At 49.8% G+C, this 19746-nt stretch overlaps 1 protein-coding gene across 1 annotated transcript; it reads left to right on the top strand.

The window, feature by feature from the left end:
• The first annotated feature begins 5173 nt into the window (after positions 1-5173).
• Positions 5174-19093, top strand: RBM38 (RNA binding motif protein 38). The gene is made up of 4 exons (XM_030963475.1): positions 5174-5521; positions 6210-6333; positions 6947-7001; positions 17633-19093. Exons 1-4 carry the CDS (start codon positions 5354-5356, stop codon positions 17934-17936), a joined length of 651 nt encoding a protein of 216 aa, XP_030819335.1. The 5' UTR covers positions 5174-5353; the 3' UTR covers positions 17937-19093.
• The last annotated feature ends 653 nt before the right edge of the window (positions 19094-19746 follow it).

Consider the following 19746-nt stretch of genomic DNA (forward strand, 5'->3'; position numbering starts at 1 on the left):
ATGTTTCCTGGATTTATCTCACAGCTCCTGTTCCCCAGTGCTTACTGCCAATGGAGGAGATGTGGTAGAAAATCTGGAGAGAAACTTCTGTCCCAGAAACCACCATGAGCTGTTTGCTTTGCCCTGTTCCTTTTCTGCTTCTAACCCTTTGTCATCCCTTTCCTGCCTTCTATGAAGTAAAGAAGACACTAAGATCAGCTAGTGAAGGGTTTCCTGGATTTGTTGCATAATTTAGTTGCAATATGAACATCTGCACTTTCCATTAGTCATTTTCTAAGAGGTTAAAGAGACATCATCCCCAAGTCACAGGAAAGGCAAGGGTTACCATTGCTCTAGGCCAAGACATTACAATACTGATGATGACAAAACTATTTGGCAGAGATGCCAGCAATGCCAGAAAACAAGCCACCATCCTAATCAAGGGCAGTATTTTGATTGCTCAGAAAGCCAGCCCAGCTCCCTGCTGTCACACTGTGACAATCCCCAGCCCAGTGTCATTCCAGCTCCCCAGAGTGTTTTGCCAGGGCTGGGGAGAATCTGTACACACAGCTCCCAGGAGCTGGACCTGCATAAACAGAGAACTGGAGATGGTGGAGGAGAAATTCCCCAAGGGCGGAGTAAAAAGCACCAAGAAATGCAGGTGTGCCCACTCAGGGTGGCTGCAGCACATCTTCTCCACCACAGGGTCCACTGAAGCACTTTTCCTTGCTGACCTAGTCCCTCCTGCTCCAAACAGGCGCTTCATCCTCCCCTGACACACATGGCTGGCACAAGGGCGTGGGGAAGGAAAAGTGCCAAGCTGTGCTCTGAGAAACTCCTGGGAAATGGTGATGGTGGCACAAAGAGCAAAGCACAAGCTTCCTGAATATCAGACATTCTCCCTGCTGGCAGTGCAGAGGTATGAGCAATGTGATGGCACAGCCTCTTAGTTTCCTTGGCCATATTTTTTGCCTTTATTTTCATCTAGACTTATATCCAAGGCTTGCACTTCCTGTGGCAAGATCCTCCAAGCAGTTATGAGCTCTGCAATATTCCTCCAAGCCTCTTCTTTTTCAGGAATCTTGTTTGCAATTACCATGATTCTGTTTGTCCTTTGTCATGGCACAGATATGCAATTTTCATTTGCTGAAGGAACATCAAATGGGAGGGCAGGAAAGTTTGGGGAAGTAGAATTAGATTTCAATGACATTTCCTTTAGCCACACTCTAACATATGCTTGTGGTCCAGAAGAATTGAGTGAGGTGTCCCATTTGTTGTTCTCTCAGTCCCAGAGTTACCAATGCCCATATCTATATTTTTTTTTAATGCAGGTTACTGGAATAATAAATCAGATCACTCTAGATGCCCACTAGAGCTGATGATCTGCTTGTGTGTAACCAGTGTAGCCAGTAAAAGGAAACAAAGTTCACTCAGTATGCTCAGTTCTGGAATATTCAGAAGAGGAAATACTCCTGTTGGAGGATTCCTACAGAAACCACAGCCAGAAAGCAGCCCTGATTGGGAACCTCCTCTGCTCAACTGTTTTGTTACAAGTGGCCCAAAGAAGAATGATTTTCATTTTTCAATTCTTGTTGCAGCAGCAGCTCGGGGTTAAGCAATTGTTATGGTGTGCTCAGGGCACCAAACCAAAACATCTGAGACAGAGGGCCCAGATGCAGAATTCCCTGCGATAACCTAAACCAAATGCCACTGGATGCAGCTCCCTCAAGATCTCCCTGCTCACAGCCTCGCTGGTGGCCAGCATCCAGACTGAGCATTAGTAAAACCAACAAACCAAACAGTTCCCACAGTAAGTGCCTTGCTCTCCAGTTAACTTATTTAACTGTGGAGCTTCTAAGGGGGATGTTTCATCTGCTGTTGTTGCAATAAGCGGGTATCCATGGCAAAACCCAAGGGCACTGCCCTACAGCAATGAAGTCTTGGCTAAGCAGCAGCAGGAACTGAAAAAGGTCAGAGCTCCACAGCAGCCCTGCTCCATTTAAAAAAAAAAGCCCATCAGCTTGCTAAGAAATGAGGCAGGTTCTTCAATGGCTTGCAGATCAGACCTGGGGTGTCTCAAATCAATTTTCCCAAAGACACTGGGGGAAGAAGGAAAATGCTCAGACAAATCTACAAGGCGAGCAGCACAGAGCTTCACTGCCAAGGGAGGGACAAGAACAGAAGGGACTTTGCAGAGGCCAAGGAACAGGGAACATTTTCCCTGCTGCTCTTTTCCCACCTCTGTCCTGTTCTTGTACTCCCAAAGGTGTAACTTCCTGCTATAATTTGGTTTTTATCCTTTAGGCAGGGACCACTCCTATATGGTTCTGTACCTGGACAGTCTTGCAGTGCCACCTCCTCTAGGATTGTCAGTGGAATCCAGCACACTGGTTTGGTGATCTGCTGCTCTTCCATTCCACCTCTTGGATAACGCTGCTGAAGTCCACCAGAAGGAGCCTTTGTGTATCAATTTGCATAAGCCTTGAGGAATGTATCAACATGTAAGTAAAAACCTGGTGAGTCCTCTTAACTGCATTGCATTATCATAAATTTAATCTTCCCAATCTGAATGAGAATAGGATGCTCTGGATTTGTAATACAAATCCTGTACATTAAGGATATGGATGGTTGTACACCCACTGCAAAAGATACTTTTCTCTCAGCCTCCTCATTGACTGACCTGTGTAGTTTTATTTCTTAATAACAACAAAGGACTAAATGCACACCTACAATGGCTTATATCAGGTCTGTGTTCTCTTTTGCTTCCAGTCTGCTCTTGGATTTGTGCTAAGCAATGTCCTGCCTTCCCCAAGGCAGCTCCATACTTCGAGATACATTTGCCTTTACAGGAGTTATCTTTGAAATAACTCAAAGAAAGTTGAAATATATCCTTCTCAGGTACTCCTATTGTTGCAATAAAAGCACGGGAAGGTGTCAGCACACTGGCTCTGCCAAGCTCCTGCACCTTTGATCTGATGGCTGGATTTTATCTGTAGGTGTTTTGAGGAGGATGAGTGCTTTTCACAAGAACGAGGCAGAAAAAATAAAAGCAAACTAATTAACTTCCATAAAGTTATCCTTACTCATTTTCTCCTTCCTTTCCTGCTGTGTTTGTGGTAACAGCTCATTAGAGCCTGTGTTTGCAATAGCTGCAGCGTGAGACAGGAGATTTCATTTCCCCTCCTGCTTTCCAGGATGTGGCAGAGCCGAGGCTGCTCCCCGGTGCTGCTGGGGGGTTTGTGCTGCTCACCGAGCACAGGTTAGCCTGAGCTCCTTTCTTGTAGGAAACTCCTGCTCCTGCCTCGAGGGAAGAGGAGGAGCTGGGATTTCTCCTTTGAGAGATGTGGGGCTCGTGTCTGAAGAAGAAAAAGCCTGTGCTGTTTTTCCCCCCCTGACAAGCAGAAGCATGGAGAACAGAGATGCTGCTGGTGTCTCTGGAGAGCTCTGCCAGCCCTGCCTGCCCTGCAGAGGAGCCAGAGTCTGGTTGGATGGTTTGAATCTCTGCCATCATTTGGAGCAGAATGAAGCTCTGTAAAGGACAGTGACTGAATGCCAACGGGGCTGTCATTAGCTCGGGCAGCCCAGGAAGCAGCTGATGTGCAGTTTGTGGTGGAAGTCATGCAGACAGAAGGGGTGACTGGGGATAGAGAGGCCCCAGCCCCTGCTGCAGTCTGACCCCAAAGGTGTGCTCCAGGCTTGCTGTTTGGATGGACCAGGCACAGCTGGTGGCTTCACAAGACACAAAGGCTCCATGGACCATCCATTTGCTGTCAATTTTTCAGTGATGTTGGGTGCTGCTGGCCCAGCTCCATCTTTCTTCCACAGTAATCAAAGGAAATGCACCCTAGTCTTGAAGTCTGGTGGTTCAGAACTGAAACCTTAATGGCTTTCCTTGGCTTTTTTTTTTCCCCTCTCTTTTATGAAGCATAGGATGTTTAGAACTATGGAAGCAGTGCAAGAAAAATATTAATGAATAACTATGGAGTGCAGACATTAATGCATTCCTTTCTCTTGAAATAACTGGCTTTTCTCTGTGGGGTCTGTAACAAAAAAAAAGTGTCTGCAGAGTCTGAACCTGCTGTATAGAAGCCAAAGTAGATGATGATTTAGAACTTCACTGGCTTTTTTTTTTTAAACGTATCTCTGTATTTATCATGTTGCAAAAAATCTCTTTCTCTGAGAAATGTTAAACCTAAGGAACAGGGGCAGTTCTTGAGATTCTGGGTGATGGAAAGTATGAATAAATAATGATTTTGGGGATCCTCTCCCACTGATCCTCTCCACCCCAAACTCCAACTGATGCTGGAGAGGAAGAATTAAGCATTGCAAGCACCCCACCAATGGAGTTCCCCAGTGGTGGGTTCTGAAGTACCAAGCAGCTTTTCAGCTTTTCTTTTCCCGCAGTTATGGACCAAGGGCTACATGCAGCAAATATGGGGCTGTGCTATAGTAACAATTCTCCCAGGATTGAATTGCAGGTCAGGGCAGAAACCTGCAGGTCAGGTCAGAGGCAGTGGCACTTCACAGCAGGAGCTGCTCGTCCTTTCATGGAACAAAATGCAAAAGGAGGACGGTGGAGAACCCCATTGCTGACTGCCAGTGGAAATGGGAACGGTGCATCCCTGTGCCCAGAGAGGCTGCACAGGTACATATCCAGGTGCCCAGTGGAGAAGCAGGCGGCTTAAGCACCTGCTTGAGAAAAACAGATAGTTCTGAACCTTTGTTCACTCCTCGACCCCCTCCCTGGCTGTTTCTCCTTGGCGATTCCGCCCAACACCACCCCTTCCTCCTGCCCCGCTTCCACCGCGTGCCACAAGAGCTGCCAGCTGCCCACGGCTTTGTCCCGTGCCCGAGCCTGCCAGGGACCGAGCCCTCGCCGTTCCGATGGTTGTGCAACAGCGGCGGGCAGGGGTGCGGGACACCGCTGTGCGGGCGGGATCTCTGGCGGGAGCGCTGCCCGCGCCCGCCCGGCACCGCCGGGAGCTGCAGCGAGTGCGGGGCCCGGCCCGAGGGTCCGGGGGAGACCCCCCGGTGTGCGCGGCGCTGCCGCGGCTCGGTGCGGGCCGGGGGCTCGGCGGGGCGGGGCGCGGGGACCCCGGGCGGGGCCGGACTACGCGCCCCGAGCGCCCCTGCGCGCCGGCGGGGCGGGGCCGCGCGGCCCTACAAAGGCGGCGGCAGCGGCGGGGCGGCCGCTACTCACCGGCACCGGCGGGCTCGGCGGGGCCGCGCTCCGGCTCCAGGCGCGGCCATGAGGCGGCTGTAGGGCCCGGGAGCCGCCGCCGCCGCTCCGCTGCCTTCGGCCGCCGCGGGGGGCTCGGCGGGGCGCGGCTGTGCTCGGGGTGGATGCCGGCCGGGGCCGGCCGCTGCCGGCACCATGCACACCGTGCAGAAGGACACCACCTTCACCAAGATCTTCGTCGGGGGGCTGCCCTACCACACCACCGACTCCTCCCTCAGGAAGTACTTCGAGGTCTTCGGGGACATCGAGGAGGCGGTGGTGATCACGGACCGGCAGACCGGCAAATCCCGAGGATACGGCTTTGTAAGTGCCGCTCCGCTCCGCGCGGGACGGGCGCTGCCCGCGCTGCCCCCCGTGCGCCGGGGAACGGGCCGGCAGCGGAGCCCCGGGCTGCCGAGCCCGCCGGTGCTGTGACAAAGTCCCGGTGCGGCCGGACAGACTCCCGGACAGAGTCCCGGTGTGGCCGGGCGGACCCCCCGGTGCCGGGCGCTGCGGAGCCGCCGCCCGTCCCGTGGCTGCCGCGGAGCTTGTGCCCGCTGCGGGAACGAGGGGCTGGGTCCGGACAAAGGCTGGGCTGGGGGCCCGGGAGGAGCCCCCCGTGTTGGCCCAGGCCGTGCCGTTCGTTCAGCACCTGCTCCCCCCTCCCGATGTCCGTGCGGGTCCCAGCATCCCGCCCGCAGCTGCGCTGGACTCCTGTGCGCCGGGGGTTTTGGGAAAGGCTCGCCAGCTTCTTAAAAAAGGCACGGGAGGAGGTGGAAGGGCAGGGGAAAACAGCTGGCACCGGCCCAGCGGGGAAACCGGGCAGGGGGGTAGCGCCCGCTTTTCCATCGAGCCCCGGCAGCCCTTCCCGTCTCGCCGTGCAAGCGAGGCTGCACGAAGGGAGTTCAGCTCCCGATTCAAAATAGAACAATAAATAAACTCCACTTTAGTGCCTGTTGCTGGAGTGTTTACAAAGCGCTGTTGCTACAAACAAGGCTGTGCTCGATTCCAGGTGACCATGGCAGACAGAGCTGCTGCTGAAAGAGCTTGCAAAGACCCAAACCCCATCATTGACGGCAGGAAAGCAAATGTGAACCTGGCGTATTTGGGAGCAAAACCAAGGAGTATTCAAACTGGTGAGGCATCCAGGAGATCCCATCTCTCTGTATTAGAATAACTTGTAAGACAAGGAAACAAGTTCCTCGGGCTGGAATCATCTGATCTGACGATGCACATTTTTCTGTCCACCATAGTTCTGATTGTTGGCCGAGGACACTGCATGGTCCAGTTACCTCTCTGCTGTATCTTCTTACTCAGCCCTGCTGCACTAATGTTACTCACCAAAGTTCATTTAACTGTGTTAAAGCTGTTTCCTTCCAGGGCAGATCTGTTTGCCCGTTAACCTCTTTGTTACATGAGAATTAACAGTAAGATCCACTTTGTCATTTCTCCCTTTGGTCTAATGACCACAGTACCCAGTGTGTAAAATAAGGCTTTATACCCCATTGTCTGTTCCACAGCAGCACGTTCACACTGGGCTTTCATCATGAATTCCCATCTGCTCCTCGTGCATATCACATATGCATGTTAAATTTAACTTGTTTCTAAATGGGGCTCTGAATTTGCTCACATGCATAGCAGATCAAATGCAAAGACGTGTGCTGTAATTCTGCCTGCGTGTTATGAGTTGAATGGTACAATGGATGCCATTCATTAATATTTCTTTTTTTTCTGAACTTTTATTTTTAGGTTTTACCATAGGTGTGCAGCAGCTACATCCAGCCTTCATTCAGAGACCTTTTGGGTAAGTGGAAATGTTTCCTAACGGTCTGTTTGAAATCAGATTCACAAATCAACTTCCTCATTATTTAAAATGTGTGAAAAAAGCCTTCACCATCAAGAGTGGACAGTTTCAACAGCTGTTGTTAATGTTCGGAGTACTTTATTTCTGGTGGAGATTTCAGAAGTTTTGTGCATTTGTCAGCTTTAATGTAATTCCCAAAGATCCTCCTTTATCCTCAGTAAATCTTAGTCATAATAAACCCAGTGCATTGCTCGCTGTTTTGCCAACTTCAAGAATTCACAGGAATTCAAATAAATGGAAAATAGTTTCTCTATTATAGTACTTAAGGTGTCAAAACAATTAAGCAAATTCTGTTCTCATGTTTCTCAAATAAGATCCTCTGCTTCCTCTGTGCCATTTCCCACGTAACAACGCTTAGGATACAGTTTTATCCTAGAAAACAAATTGCATTGGAAACAAAGTCTGTTACTTAATGAAAGTAACATTAGGTCAAAAATTGATTTTGGACAGATGTTATACAAGGCTTGAATAGTCTGCAAAAGTGGGCTTTTGTCTGCTGTTTTCAATAGCTTATACCATCCCTACTCGGTTAGAAAAGTCCTCTTTTTATACATCTAATAGGATCTGGCAGCTGCTCGGCAAAAGACAAGTGTGCTTCACGAGAACAATAGTGACTGTCATACTGCCCTCATTTAACTGTTTAATGATTGATGCAGCTCTTTTTTTACACCATTTCAGAAAGTGAATATTGATAAGGTTTTTTATTATTATTTTCTAAGAGCATTAAGAAAGTAGGTGCATTTTTTAAAGCTTTTGAGCACTGCCCTGGTGTGGTTTTTGTGTGACTCTAATATAAATAGATGGGATTTTGGCCTTTGTCAACAGCAATACTTCATCCCTTCCCTGCTCCCCGCTCCTTTTTTTTGGGGTATTTTTTTCTTTTTCTTTTTCCTTTTTTTTTAGGAAAAAAGAAATCTGCTAACAATAAAACTTTCATTCCTCTGCCCTTATGGCCGCAGTTGCCAACTGCCTGCGATGAGTTTCTGGACGTGAGAGGCTGTGTTGCCACAATAGTGCACACCCCGTGTACGTGTGCTGTGCGGGGTTCAAACACGCCGCTTCTCACAAGCACTTACTGCTGGCAGGCCTTGAAAAACATCTGCCGTGAAAGAAAGAGTCTCCCCTTCTTTGGGGCAACAGCCACATCAGTCTGCATAGACCAAATGCTGCTTTTTAATAGCTCTCCTAGCAAGGGGGCTGCAAGAGCTTTCACAGCCCCCAAAGCAGCAGCACCTTGAGATGCAAACCCAGAGGCTTTTGCATGGGAGTGCAGGAGAGAAGTTGCCAATAAAAGCAGCCTCTGGCGAGTTCTGCCATGCATGGGAGCAGGGAAGAGCAAAATGGTGAAGCCCGTTAAAACTCCTCTTGTTGGCAGGAGCACCTTGCAGATTATCTGCAGTTTTCTGGGTGCCTTTCCTACCCTGCAGCCACAGCTCTTGAAAACATTTTTTTTTTCCAACAGTTTGCTTTTGGTTTCACATCCAGAGGAGTGTGGGATCGACTGATTACATGTTCCTTGTGATCTAGACAGTTCCTGTTGCAGTTCTTAGGCATTGGTTTCATCATTAAACCAGCAGAGCTGCAGTTAGCACATACAGTGGAGAACGTTATAAATTATTTATCAGTTGCCAAGAGACAGGAACCAGGAGAATGGAGGACTGGAGGCAGGGGATTATATATCATTATTTGCAAGCATCAGTAAACAAGAATTTAATTGAATTCAGTCATTGCTGCAGCAGAATCACTGGAAAATGTGGGTTTTGCAGAATGTGTTTACCTGAGCACCACCTTCACCTGAGCACCACAACTGGGGCTGCTCTGTGGCTTCTGAGCAAAGCCTCAGGTGCTCGGTCGAGCAGCAGAGCTTGGCTGCCAGTTCCCGCTTTGTCTCCTCAGTAGACCAACAAAATTAAGAGCCTGCCAAGCTCCACTCCTGCATTCCCTTGGACCCACAATTTCCTTGGCCCTCAGTGGGATATGATGAGTTTGTCAGGGTCTGTCACTGAATTGCTGTTGTCTGTTTGCACCGTGCCGGGTGGATCCCGACCTTTCCCAAAGGAAGCTCAGTGGCTCGGCTGCTTTGCCCCTGGTGTGAGATGTTGCTGGGCTCTCCCTCCTACAGGTCCTGTCTCTGCAAAGTGTTTGTGCCCAGGGGTTGGCATTGTGGTTTCCAAAAGATGATTGTCATGGGGCACAGGGTGCTTTGGTGAGCAAGCTGGGCTTGCCAGGGCAGGAATGAATGAAGAACCGTTAACTCCTGGGCAGTTAACGAAGAGCAAGCAGCCAGTCATGTCCCAGCTATCAAGCCACAAAACGCAGGTTTTGGTGAAACCTGAAATGAATGGAAACTATGAAAATTACCCAAACACCAGAGAGGATTATTTATAAACTGAAGGCTTCCCCCCTCCCAGCCCCAGACACCTCAATGCAGCTGTAAATATTGCCAGGGCTATGCGGAACAGAAAGAGAAACCACGAGGAGCCTCTCTCCTTCCTCCTGCTGTCCTGGCAGGGGAGGCACTTGCACAGCAGACAGCATGGAGTCAGCAGTAAATCCTGTTTGGAAAAGAGGTTTCTAGCCTGTTGTAACCAGAGATCTTAACAGTAATGCAAGGCAAAGGATATGTCTGTGACTTGGAGATCCGGCCGCTGAGTTTAGGGAAGCAGCATTGGGCCTGGGGCTCAGCCTGGGGCTTGCAGACTGCACTTTGCTTGGAGGCACCTGGCAGTGCCAGCGTGTCCCTGCAGCTGCCATGCTTTGTTTGATCAGGTGATGTGGCAGGGCTACTTGGTCCCACCTCGTGGTTCCCTCCTCTGGGACTCTGGAGGGGGAGGCAGGTTTGAGTCTGTGCAGGGAGTGGGGATTCCCTGGTTCTCCTCTGTGCTTGCTGCTCTGGACACAGCATATGGCAGATGCATTCCTGTGGCTGTGCCTCAGCGAAGGAGCTATCTGTGTGGGAGATCTACCAGTGACTGAGTAAGTGACTGAGCTCTTGCAAATATAAAGCTGTCTCTTGTGGCAGGACCCAACTCTTTCCATAGCTGCACATTGGATGTCATTGCTCCAGAGACCCCATCCATGTGTAGCTACTTGTTTTGGTGGCCCCCTGCCTCTGGCCCACATTTGGCAATGTCAGAAAGAGTTAAATCTCTTTGAGTTTAAAATTTCATGCATTGATGCTGCTGCAGTTAGGAAGTGAAGAAAGTCTCTCTTTGTGTCAGCCCAGCCTCCCTTGCAGCTGTTTATCCTTAAAATTTCTCTATTGGGTTAAAAATAAAAGGCAACAAACTTTCATCTTTTCTGTGGTTATGCTTATAAAAGGGGCACGTGCTGTGCCCAGCCTCTGTCAGCTGGCATTCCCCTGCTCCAGATTCCCACTGCCCAGTTACCCAGAGCTGGAGGCTGCAGGATCCCATCCCACTCTGCCAGGCTCATGTGGATGGAGCACCCAGCACCTGGTGCTATCCTGTGCCAGGAACATGAAAGCTTGGAGGGGAAAGGGGGCATTTCCTAAGAAATGTCCAAATCCATTTTCCAAACTTCAGCTGCTGGTTCTCACGCATGCTGACTGCTGTTCAGACCAAATGCTTGCCAGTCAGAAAGAAAGAAATTACTTTTTTTAAAAAATGTATTGTATTTAGGGTTTTTTTAGGCATAAACATGTATTTATAGGCAGCTTAGACAGCTTTGAGAATTTTCTTGAACATCTACTTCAAGATGCCAGATGCTGGTGTCAGGCCCAAGGGTTTGGTGTGCCTGTTTTTTGGGGTTGGGGCAGAATTTGCTCATGTTCTGCCTGTAAAACAATACAAAAGCGTGGTCTGATACAGTGACCTCACTCTTGGCTGTGTGAATGATGTGAGCTCAGACCTGTTGCAAGGGACAGGGTGAAGGATCTGAGCCATTCCTGGGCAGTCAGGGCATGGGCTTGTGTGTGATGGAGTGACAGCCTGAGCTGGCTCTAGCTTTGTCTTTACAGCACATGGCTTGAGTTGTGCCATCTTCTCTGTGTGATTCCATTGCCTCTGGTGGATTTCCTCTTCATCCTCCTCAGCAGCAGAGACCTGAGTCCTTTCCCGTTGGTGCAGGAGCTGGGGAGTGGCAGATCCAAAATTCACCTGTGTTGCTCTGGCCGGTGCCACAGAGTCCCAATGTGGCAGATTGATGCACACGTCTGAATTTCCAGAGCAGCTCAGCTTGTGCTTGATCTCATGTTTCCTTTGAGCAGCTGCTGGCATATGGGCCCCAACTCGTAGTATTAAGCACATGCCCAGTAATTGGAATGATGAATGCAGCCCTGGGCATCCTGCCCTGGCGCTGAGGGCACCAGCCAGGGAACCAGACAGTTGTTGTGCTGATAATTTGGTAGCAAGGACACCGGGTCACTTCTAAATACGACTTCTATGAAGAACTTGTTCCCCACGGATGGGAGCAAGCTACATACCAGAGCTAAATATACTCCATGATCACAAAAGATGAAAAGTCCTGGACCTCGGAGTTAAAACTCAGTCTCCTGTTTCTCAGTCTCCAAGTGCTGTAAAGAGAGTTGTGCTGTCCCCTGCAATTTCCCTGTCACCAGCTTTGAGCATTTTAGCTCTCCTCTGTCAGAGCTGAGCTGCCCTGGCCAAAGCAGCAGAGGCTGGAAAAACCACGCTGGATCCAGGCAGCCCCCATGATTCCAGCTTGCAGGAACGTGTGGAGGGATTGGATTGAGATGTCTTAAATGTTCTACTGCCACGAAGGCGCAACTGGTAGCTGAGATCACAAACTCTTAAAAGGGAATTTCTTTCTTGACTGAGAAGTTACTTAATTACTTGTTTTATCAAGTGCAGGCCTTCTTTTATCAAAAAGAGATATTTCATTGCTTTTTCTGTAGCTGAAGCATTCTACTTCAAAATACTTCATCTCCAAGAGAGGGGTTTAGATAAATCAAATGAGTAGATGGTTTTAATTAAAGGTCAGTGGAAGGGATCACGTGTAAAGAAAGACTTAAAGATTGAACCTGTTGAAAGTAGTCATTAATGTGTATTATTCCAAAACTTGTCAGGTATTTCAGAAGACTTTAGAGATGTTTCTACCATCGATTTTCTCTAAATTGCAGAAGAAAATTGGAGAGCTCAGTCAAAGGCAGAATTCTGGGGCTTCCTGAGTTGATCTGTTGCAGATCCTGGTTTTCCCTACCATTCTACACAAGGATGTTGAAGGACTCAGGTTCCTGCCATGCACTGGTGTGAAACAGTCCCTGTTTCTTCTGTCAGTTAATTTCTGGTTTGGCTGTGCTGATAACTGGAAAGGGGAGGGGTTTTTTCCTTCTCTGGAGAGCTGACTAGTTGTGGATAAACTTCCATGTGGCTTTTTCCTTGGTGCCAGATGGCTCTTGTTTCAGGCAGATGTTATCTCCTGCTACCTGAGTGTTTTTCAGCCTGCTTCTCTCCAACACTATTTTTGGTCTGGCCCAGCATGCCTTTGTGTGGGATCATGGTTTTTTTTTTTTTTTTTTTTTTCCTTCTTCCTTTGGGTGTGGGGGGAAGCAAGATGCAGAGGATAAAGCTGTTGAGCCTGGCTGTAACTCATGGTGGAGCTCAGCATGTTGATCTCAGACTCTTGGTTGAACTGAGGAAAAGTGTTAGATCTCTGGGAGGTGTACTCCCCTCTTTGGTCTGCAGCCTTTTTTTACTTCTTTCTGGTGTTTTTCCCCACTGACTGCAGTCTGGGACAGTCTGTGTGGCATGTCATGCCTTGGTGATTGCCACTGGTGTGGTGACATCTGCTCCCAGCAGGGAAGCAGGAAATTCAGTCCTGTACCTGTCTGCATAGGCTGCTGTGCACATCTTCTCAGAGGGACAGAGGAGGATGAGGAGAAGGCAGACAGGCAAATCAGTTACAAGAGGAGCAGAAATTGTCTTGACTGCTTTGCTATTTTGTGTTTGTGTCGTATTGCAGCAGGTGATGATAAATCCCATGGAGCTGCAGAGTTCATCCCTGTGTGACTTTGAGCTGGCTGGGATAGCTGGCTGATGAGGCAGAAGCTGTTGACATTTCAGGGCATTTTTAAATCAGCTTTAGTAGGGACATTTCAGGAGTTGGAGGTTTGTCATGTTGTGGTTAGAGCCCAGCCCTGTCAGGGAATGGTGAGGGATGGTGGAGTGATCAGGGCACAGCCAATGTCCTGATCTGCAGCCAGGTGTTAATGGATAAACTGTGATCCCCTCCTGGAGTGGGAGTCCTGGTGGGCAGGCAGGGACATCCTGCAGCCTCCTCCTCATGTCTGCACTGAGAACAGCTCCTGAATTTCTCACATTTCCACAGCCTGTCACCGTGGCTGGGGCCCGTATGATACCTGTGGCCAGCCCTGCCTGCACTCCACACACGTTTACTGAGTGTCTCCTCGAGGTGAGTGCTTGCTGGCTTGGGAGTGTCCCTCAGGAACGATTCCTTGGAGTGTGAATCACACCAGGATGTGTGCCTGCATCTCCAGCTGTGCCGTGCTGCCCTGGCACTGCCAGTGCAAGTGTGGGGTGTGCTTCCCAGAGCAGCTTTAAACTCAGGAGCCCACTTCAAAATGCACCTTTGGATGTGCCCTGCAGGCAGTGCCTGGAGGTGTCACATCACCAGGGGCTGTGCTCAGCTGGTTCTGCAGCACCCCCAGCACCCCCTGCCATCACGTGCTCTGGCAGTGTGGGTGTCCCTGTGGCAGCCAATGGGTCAGCTCTAGTGGAAATGGAGGCCAAATTCCTGGGGTCAAATGCCAGAATTTGTGCCTTCACTGGCAGACACAAAGGGCTCTGTTTCTTTTATTCTTCAAGGAATAAAAGGCTGTCGTGGTGGTGGCATTTGTGTGCTGATCTCTGTGAGGCTGCCAAGAGCCCTGTGCCCCTCCTTGTTTCCCAAATGTTTGTGTGATGCCGTGTCCCTCCTGACAGAGGGGTGCAGCTGTCTCCACCTCTTCAGAGCTGACAAAACCAGCTCCCAGCAGGGCTGGCAGAGATCAAGGGGTCAGGAACTCCCACCTTGTTGCTCTCCCAAACTCATGCAGCATGCAGGAGCAGCTTGCAGGAACAGCTCATGGCTCATGTGTAGGAAGCCCTGAGAAGGTGCAGCTAAAGCACATTTTAGGTGTAAATCTGATACAAAATAGTCAAATATATGAAGTGTCTGTGAGATGAGCTCTGCTGATGAGAGCTTGTTCCTCTTCCCCAGTGTTTGGGGAGAGAAGTGGACACATTTCCTCCTGACTTGTCCCTTTTTTCTTGCTGCCCCCCAGCCAGCCCTGCCCTGCTGCTGTCGTGGGGAGGCCTGGGTGATGGCAGGTTTTGAAAGGGACTTCTTCATCTGCCTGCAGCCACAGGTGCCTCCCCTGACGTGTTTGAGCAGCTCCACCCAGGCCTGCACCACAGCGGGGCCCCTTTTGTTCTGTCCCCCACCAAAGCAGGACAGAGCCTGTGTCCCCTCTGCCAGTGGCTCTGTAACCATCTCTGTTCTGGTTCAGTTCTGGCTGCTGGGGCATGGTGCCACATGGTCAGGAGCATGGGCTGGCAGCAGTCCCTGCCGTCCCTCCTGCTGTCTCTCCTGTGCCACTGCTGCCTCTGGGCTGAGGTTTGACCCTGCTCCTTGTGTTGGGTGGCCTGTGCCCGTGGCTCATGGTGGTGCCAGCAGCATCTCGTCCATCTGCTGTTCACAGGGTGACTTTGGTGTGTGGTGGCCACAGCTGATCACTTGGTTGGTGTTTTATAATCACACCGTGTGTGTTTTTGATGAAGTTCTCTCCTGGCTGGCAGGGCCCATCGTGGGGGATGGAGGAGAACTGCAGGGAGGGAGGAAGGGAAAGGCATCCTAAAACACAGATGTGACTCATGCTGTAGAAATTCAGATTAGAGCTTGCTGTTTTCTAGAAAGAGAACTCCAGAACAGCTTTCTTTTTAAAAAAATTATCTCCCGAAAGATCATGTTCAGGAATAATGGAAGAGGGGGAAATACTTCAAGATTTTCTGTGGATGCTAAATGTAGCCAGCGGAGAACTTCATCCTACTGCACTGGTTTGTTTTGTTTGTAGCTGCAAGTCATCAAAGTGACCTTACTTTGAGTTGTGTGTTTGTTTTGATTGATCAATTGCCGTCTGTCCACCTAATTCAGAAGACCAAATTGCATAATACCTTGATTGAAATTTCTAGCTGAATTATTGAAATCCTGCAGACCAGAAGAACCTTCCCTTTTACATTGACATTCCCTTTAGAAGCAGCTCTTGGAGTTGCTGAGTGTGGTTTTTTAGTGCAGCACCAGCTATTGTGAGTGATATGTGCTCGTGTATGCCCTGGGCTGGTGGGATGGATTTCTGAGAGCGGGGTCCAGGAGTACATTCTGCCTTCCAAGCTAATGGTGCTTTTTATTCCAAGTAGCACTGAAAAGCTGGAGTTTTTCCTTGCTGAAGGGAAAATGCAGTGCAGGATGTTGCAGATTTGCTGTCTCTGAGCCCACCGAGGAGCTCCGTGTGTGAAAGCAAAGCCAACAGTGCAGAGTTTGTTGGGATGAGCTGGGGATGTCCACTCACCCTGATGGCACCACGTCCCCCACATGGGAGAGCAGCTGGGTGGCAGTAAGGGACATGGAGGAGCTGCTCAGGCAGGGTGATGCTCTGACTGGATTGCCAGGGCTGTCCTGGTTGTTTGGTGAGCACAGGTGGAATTCCTGTGGGCAAAGTGCTGGCCCCAGTTTAGATCAGAGCTGAACAAAAAGGGATTCTGTGCATTTCTGCTGCCTCATCTCATTCTTGTTACCCACAGGGGGATGCTGGGGATGGTGTGCTTATGGGCTGGAGGATGGTGAGGTCCCTCTTGCTGTCCAGGGGTGTCTGGTGGCCTCAGAAGAGGGTCTTGCACTGAATCAAAGGTTGAGGTGCTGCTCACCACCGTCCATCCTCCCTGGGCATATGGAAGGACCCTGATTTCAGAGGCAGTGTTGCTGTGTGGGGAGAGGAGAGCAATCATTCTCTTGTCATGCAAATTGTCTCAAGCAAAAACAAACTGCGTATGGGAGTGGGAAAAGGAGAGAAAACTCGGTTCAGATGAGCCCTTGTTTGTGGGAAGCCTTTCTCCTGTCTGAAGAGCAGATTAAACCATCCAGTGCTGGTTGTAAAGCAAGTGGGAACAGCCCTGTAGGTGCTGGGTAGGAGGGACCAGCCCCAGGTGGACCGCAGCACGCTGCAGGTGGTGGCTGAGATTTAGGATGCTCATGTAGAATGAGGGTAACTATGTACAGCCCTGTGCCTTGTGAAGAGCCTGTGGGAGGCTTTTAAAAGTGGTTGTGTTTGAAAATGTGCTGTCACACACATCCACACAAAAATCCCCAAAATATTTGAATCTGCATAATCTCTCTGCAGAGTTTTGCCTTGGGGATTTTTTTATTGGCCAAAATGAGTTGGGTTTGGAGACAGGATGGCACAAGCTTTTAGGGGATGGCTTTGCCTCATGTGATTCAGCAAGCAGGACCTTCTCCCCAGGGTGGCTCTGATCTTCCAGCGGCACTGTGCCATTTGCTGGTGATAGCCTGCACCCCCTATTTCTTAAACACACCTCAGATGTGTCACCTTGCCACACTCTTCAGGCCACATAAATTCCCCATTTTTGCCTGGCCCATGGCAGTTTCTGTGGATGTACCTAAACCTTCAGGTTTGCACAGTTTTTGCCCAGCTGTTTGAGACCTAACTTGACATGAGCCCTTTGGAAAATACAGCCCTTTCATTTCTATGCTTCTTTCCCCCCTCCCCTTTCCTCCTCATTAGCAGTTTCTGACAAATTAGTAGGCACTCCTGCATTAATCACCTCCAGGATCCCTCCATCTATGGACTTTAATTGACTGTGACATTGTGAAGTTGCTCTCAGCAGCGCAGCTCCTCAGGGCAGGGGGAGCCTGGGAGAAGCTGCACTTTCGGAAAGGGCAGCGGAGATGCCCGGGGCAGATGTGACAGCTCATGGACACAGGAGTGTCACCGCCCTGCCAGCTGCTGGGGGAGGAAAGCACCATTAATACCTCGTGTTTTACAACAAACACCCTGTAGCATTCCCTAAACATGCGGTGTTGTGGAAACATGGTGTAAGTGTGTAGTAACTGATAACAGCTTGCAGGCCGGAGGGCCTGGGGTCAGTGGCCATTCCTGGTGGGACACGTGGAGGGTGGCACGCTGTCCCTGCTGCTGAGGCGTCCCACAGGGGCTCTGGGTGCTCAGGACCCTCGCCCAAGTTTGGATGGACAATTCAGGAGGCAGAAAGGCTGGCAAGGACAGGCCGAGGAAATGGGGTGAGCCAGAAGATGTGTCACGGTCTTCCAGGGAGCTTATTTTGGATTTCAGCAGCCTGGATTACAAGCCGTGGGGACAGGGATGTGTGTATTAGTAGCAGCCCATGCTTCACCTTGCACTACACCCTCAGGTCTAGGAGTGTTTGCTTCTCATCCCCTCGCTCCAGGGCAGCACTGCTGGGCAGCACCGTTTCCATGGCTGGCGCACGTGAATCTGAGGGGAAGCGGGGCCGTGCCGACCCCAGCCCCTCGCTGACTCTCTCCCTTTCCCTCCACAGACTCACGCCTCACTATGTTTACCCCCAAGCCATCATCCAGCCCAGCGTGGTGATCCCTACCCCCGTGCAGTCCATCACGTCTCCCTACATCGACTACACGGCTGCCAGCCAAGCCTACTCCCAGTACACCACAGCTGCCTACGACCAGTACCCCTACGCTGCCTCCCCCGCCGCCGGCTTCGTGGGCTACGGCTACAGCACGGGCGCGGTGCAGCCGCCCCTCAGCGCCGGCACGCCCGCGGCGCCCGCCGCCGCCTTCGTGCAGTACCAGCCGCAGCAGCTGCAGCCCGACCGCATGCAGTGAGGGCCCGCATGCCGTGAGGGCCCGCCCGGCCTCCCCGGACAATCTCTGCTCGCCCTGCAAGGATACCGCTAGGACAGCAAAACGGCAAAAAAGTTATAAAAGAGACAAAACCAACACACACACACACACACACACAAAAAAAAACAAATCACCCCGTCCCTTTATTCCCCGTATGTAGGTGCATATTGATGCCTAAGCTATTTATAGTGTTGAGGGCGAACCCCCGAATCCTTGCAGTCTGATTGTGCTTATGAAAGTGGACTTCTGGTAAGTTTTATTTTTTCCCCCCTTTTTTTTTTTCCTTCAATCTGGACAGATACTGTCTTGAAGATGTTCTAAAAGCGGCTGAAATGTTTCACAGGAAAACGACAGATTCTTGCACACATGGCAGTCTGCTTCCATCACCTGTGGTCTTCTTTCTGCCCCCTTCCTTCCTCATCCAGCCTACAATCCTCTTATTTACTGGTGAGGTACAGAGGTACTTGGAGAACATGGAAAAAAAGCAATCTTATTTTTTGGTTGTACAAAAACTTTGTAATACTCAGAGATGCCTTACAGAAAAAAAAAAAAGCAAAAGAAAAACTATTTTTTAATATTTATTGCGATTTTATTCGCATGAGCTGTGAATTGCAGACAGAAGAATAGTAGTAAGTATCTGCCTTGTTTAATTCTCATTTTACTAAATTATTGTATGTAGGTAAAAGTTCTTAAGTAATTGCTGAATCACTTCAACATGCAAAAGGGAATATTGGCTTGAAGGAGAGCAGAATATTCCTTTAGTCAACGCACTGTACTATTTTCTTATTGTAATTGTTACTCTGTTAAGATTATCTCAAATTTAGGTATATTTTTAAATGCAAAAAACCAACCAAGAATACTGAACATTTTGTCTACTTTGGTAGATCTTTTGTTACAATGCTGCAACCTATGGAGACATTTACAGTATTTATGTAAAAGAGATTTGGGGCTGTTGGCCAGCAAGGTTTAGGAGAATATCATGAGTGGAGCAGTAGAGAAAAAGGTGTTATGTCACTGAACAAATGGGTAAATATAACCTTTTTATGCCTGTAATCCAACAGCCAAATAAAGGAAGAGAACAGGCGATGTAAGTGCATTTCTACAAAGACAGCAATAAACTATTTTAACTTTTAAGATTATTCGATGCTGTATGGTACCATGTTTGCTTGGCTGCAGTGCCTTAGGGGGTATTTCCCAGCCCACATGGTCCGCCCATGCTGGGCTTCACCCTCCAGTGTGCCAGGGTGGGCTGTGACAGGAGCCCCTGCTGCCACCCTGGCAGGCATCAGGGGCTGCCACCATCCAGCAGCATGTCCCACACTGCCCTTGCTCTGCGTGTCCCGAGGCACCTCAGGGTTTCTGAGCTCACAGAGCCCCGTGGGCTGGTGCCAGCTGCTTCCTCACGCTGCGTGCAGCAGAGGGTGGGAGGTGCTGCCCTCCTGGTGCAGCTCCAGAGGCAGCAGGGGCAGACGGGATCTCATCCCAGAGTTTTCGGGCCATCACTTTCCTTCTGTTATTTGCTTAAAATAAGTTGGGGGTTGTTTTTCTAAAATGGAATTTCTCTGAAAGAGAGTAGTCTGCCAGAGCCCTGTCCTGGTTAAGGGGATTTGCTGAGGGTGTCTCAGATCCAGCAGAACCAGGCAGGTGCCAGCAGCAGAGACTTTCATCCTTGAGCCTCATTCGCTGCTCTGGTGCTACATTTGACTTCCCCCAACCAACTTGCTTTAGAAGTTCAGTGTTCAGGTTTTGACAATTACAAATTTCAAGAATTAATCTGTAAAAGTAAATAAAA

Source organism: Camarhynchus parvulus, chromosome 20 (genome assembly GCF_901933205.1).
Source record: "Camarhynchus parvulus chromosome 20, STF_HiC, whole genome shotgun sequence".
In the NCBI taxonomy this organism is placed as follows: Eukaryota; Metazoa; Chordata; class Aves; order Passeriformes; family Thraupidae; genus Camarhynchus; species Camarhynchus parvulus.

Excerpts from the sequence above, each read along its gene's own strand:
- RBM38 (XM_030963475.1), top strand. The coding sequence starts at position 5,354 with ATGCACACCGTGCAGAAGGACACCACCTTCACCAAGATCTTCGTCGGG. Across the intron at positions 5,522-6,209 it reads AATCCCGAGGATACGGCTTT|GTGACCATGGCAGACAGAGC; the intron begins GTAAGTGCCGCT and ends GCTCGATTCCAG. Across the intron at positions 6,334-6,946 it reads ACCAAGGAGTATTCAAACTG|GTTTTACCATAGGTGTGCAG; the intron begins GTGAGGCATCCA and ends TTTTATTTTTAG.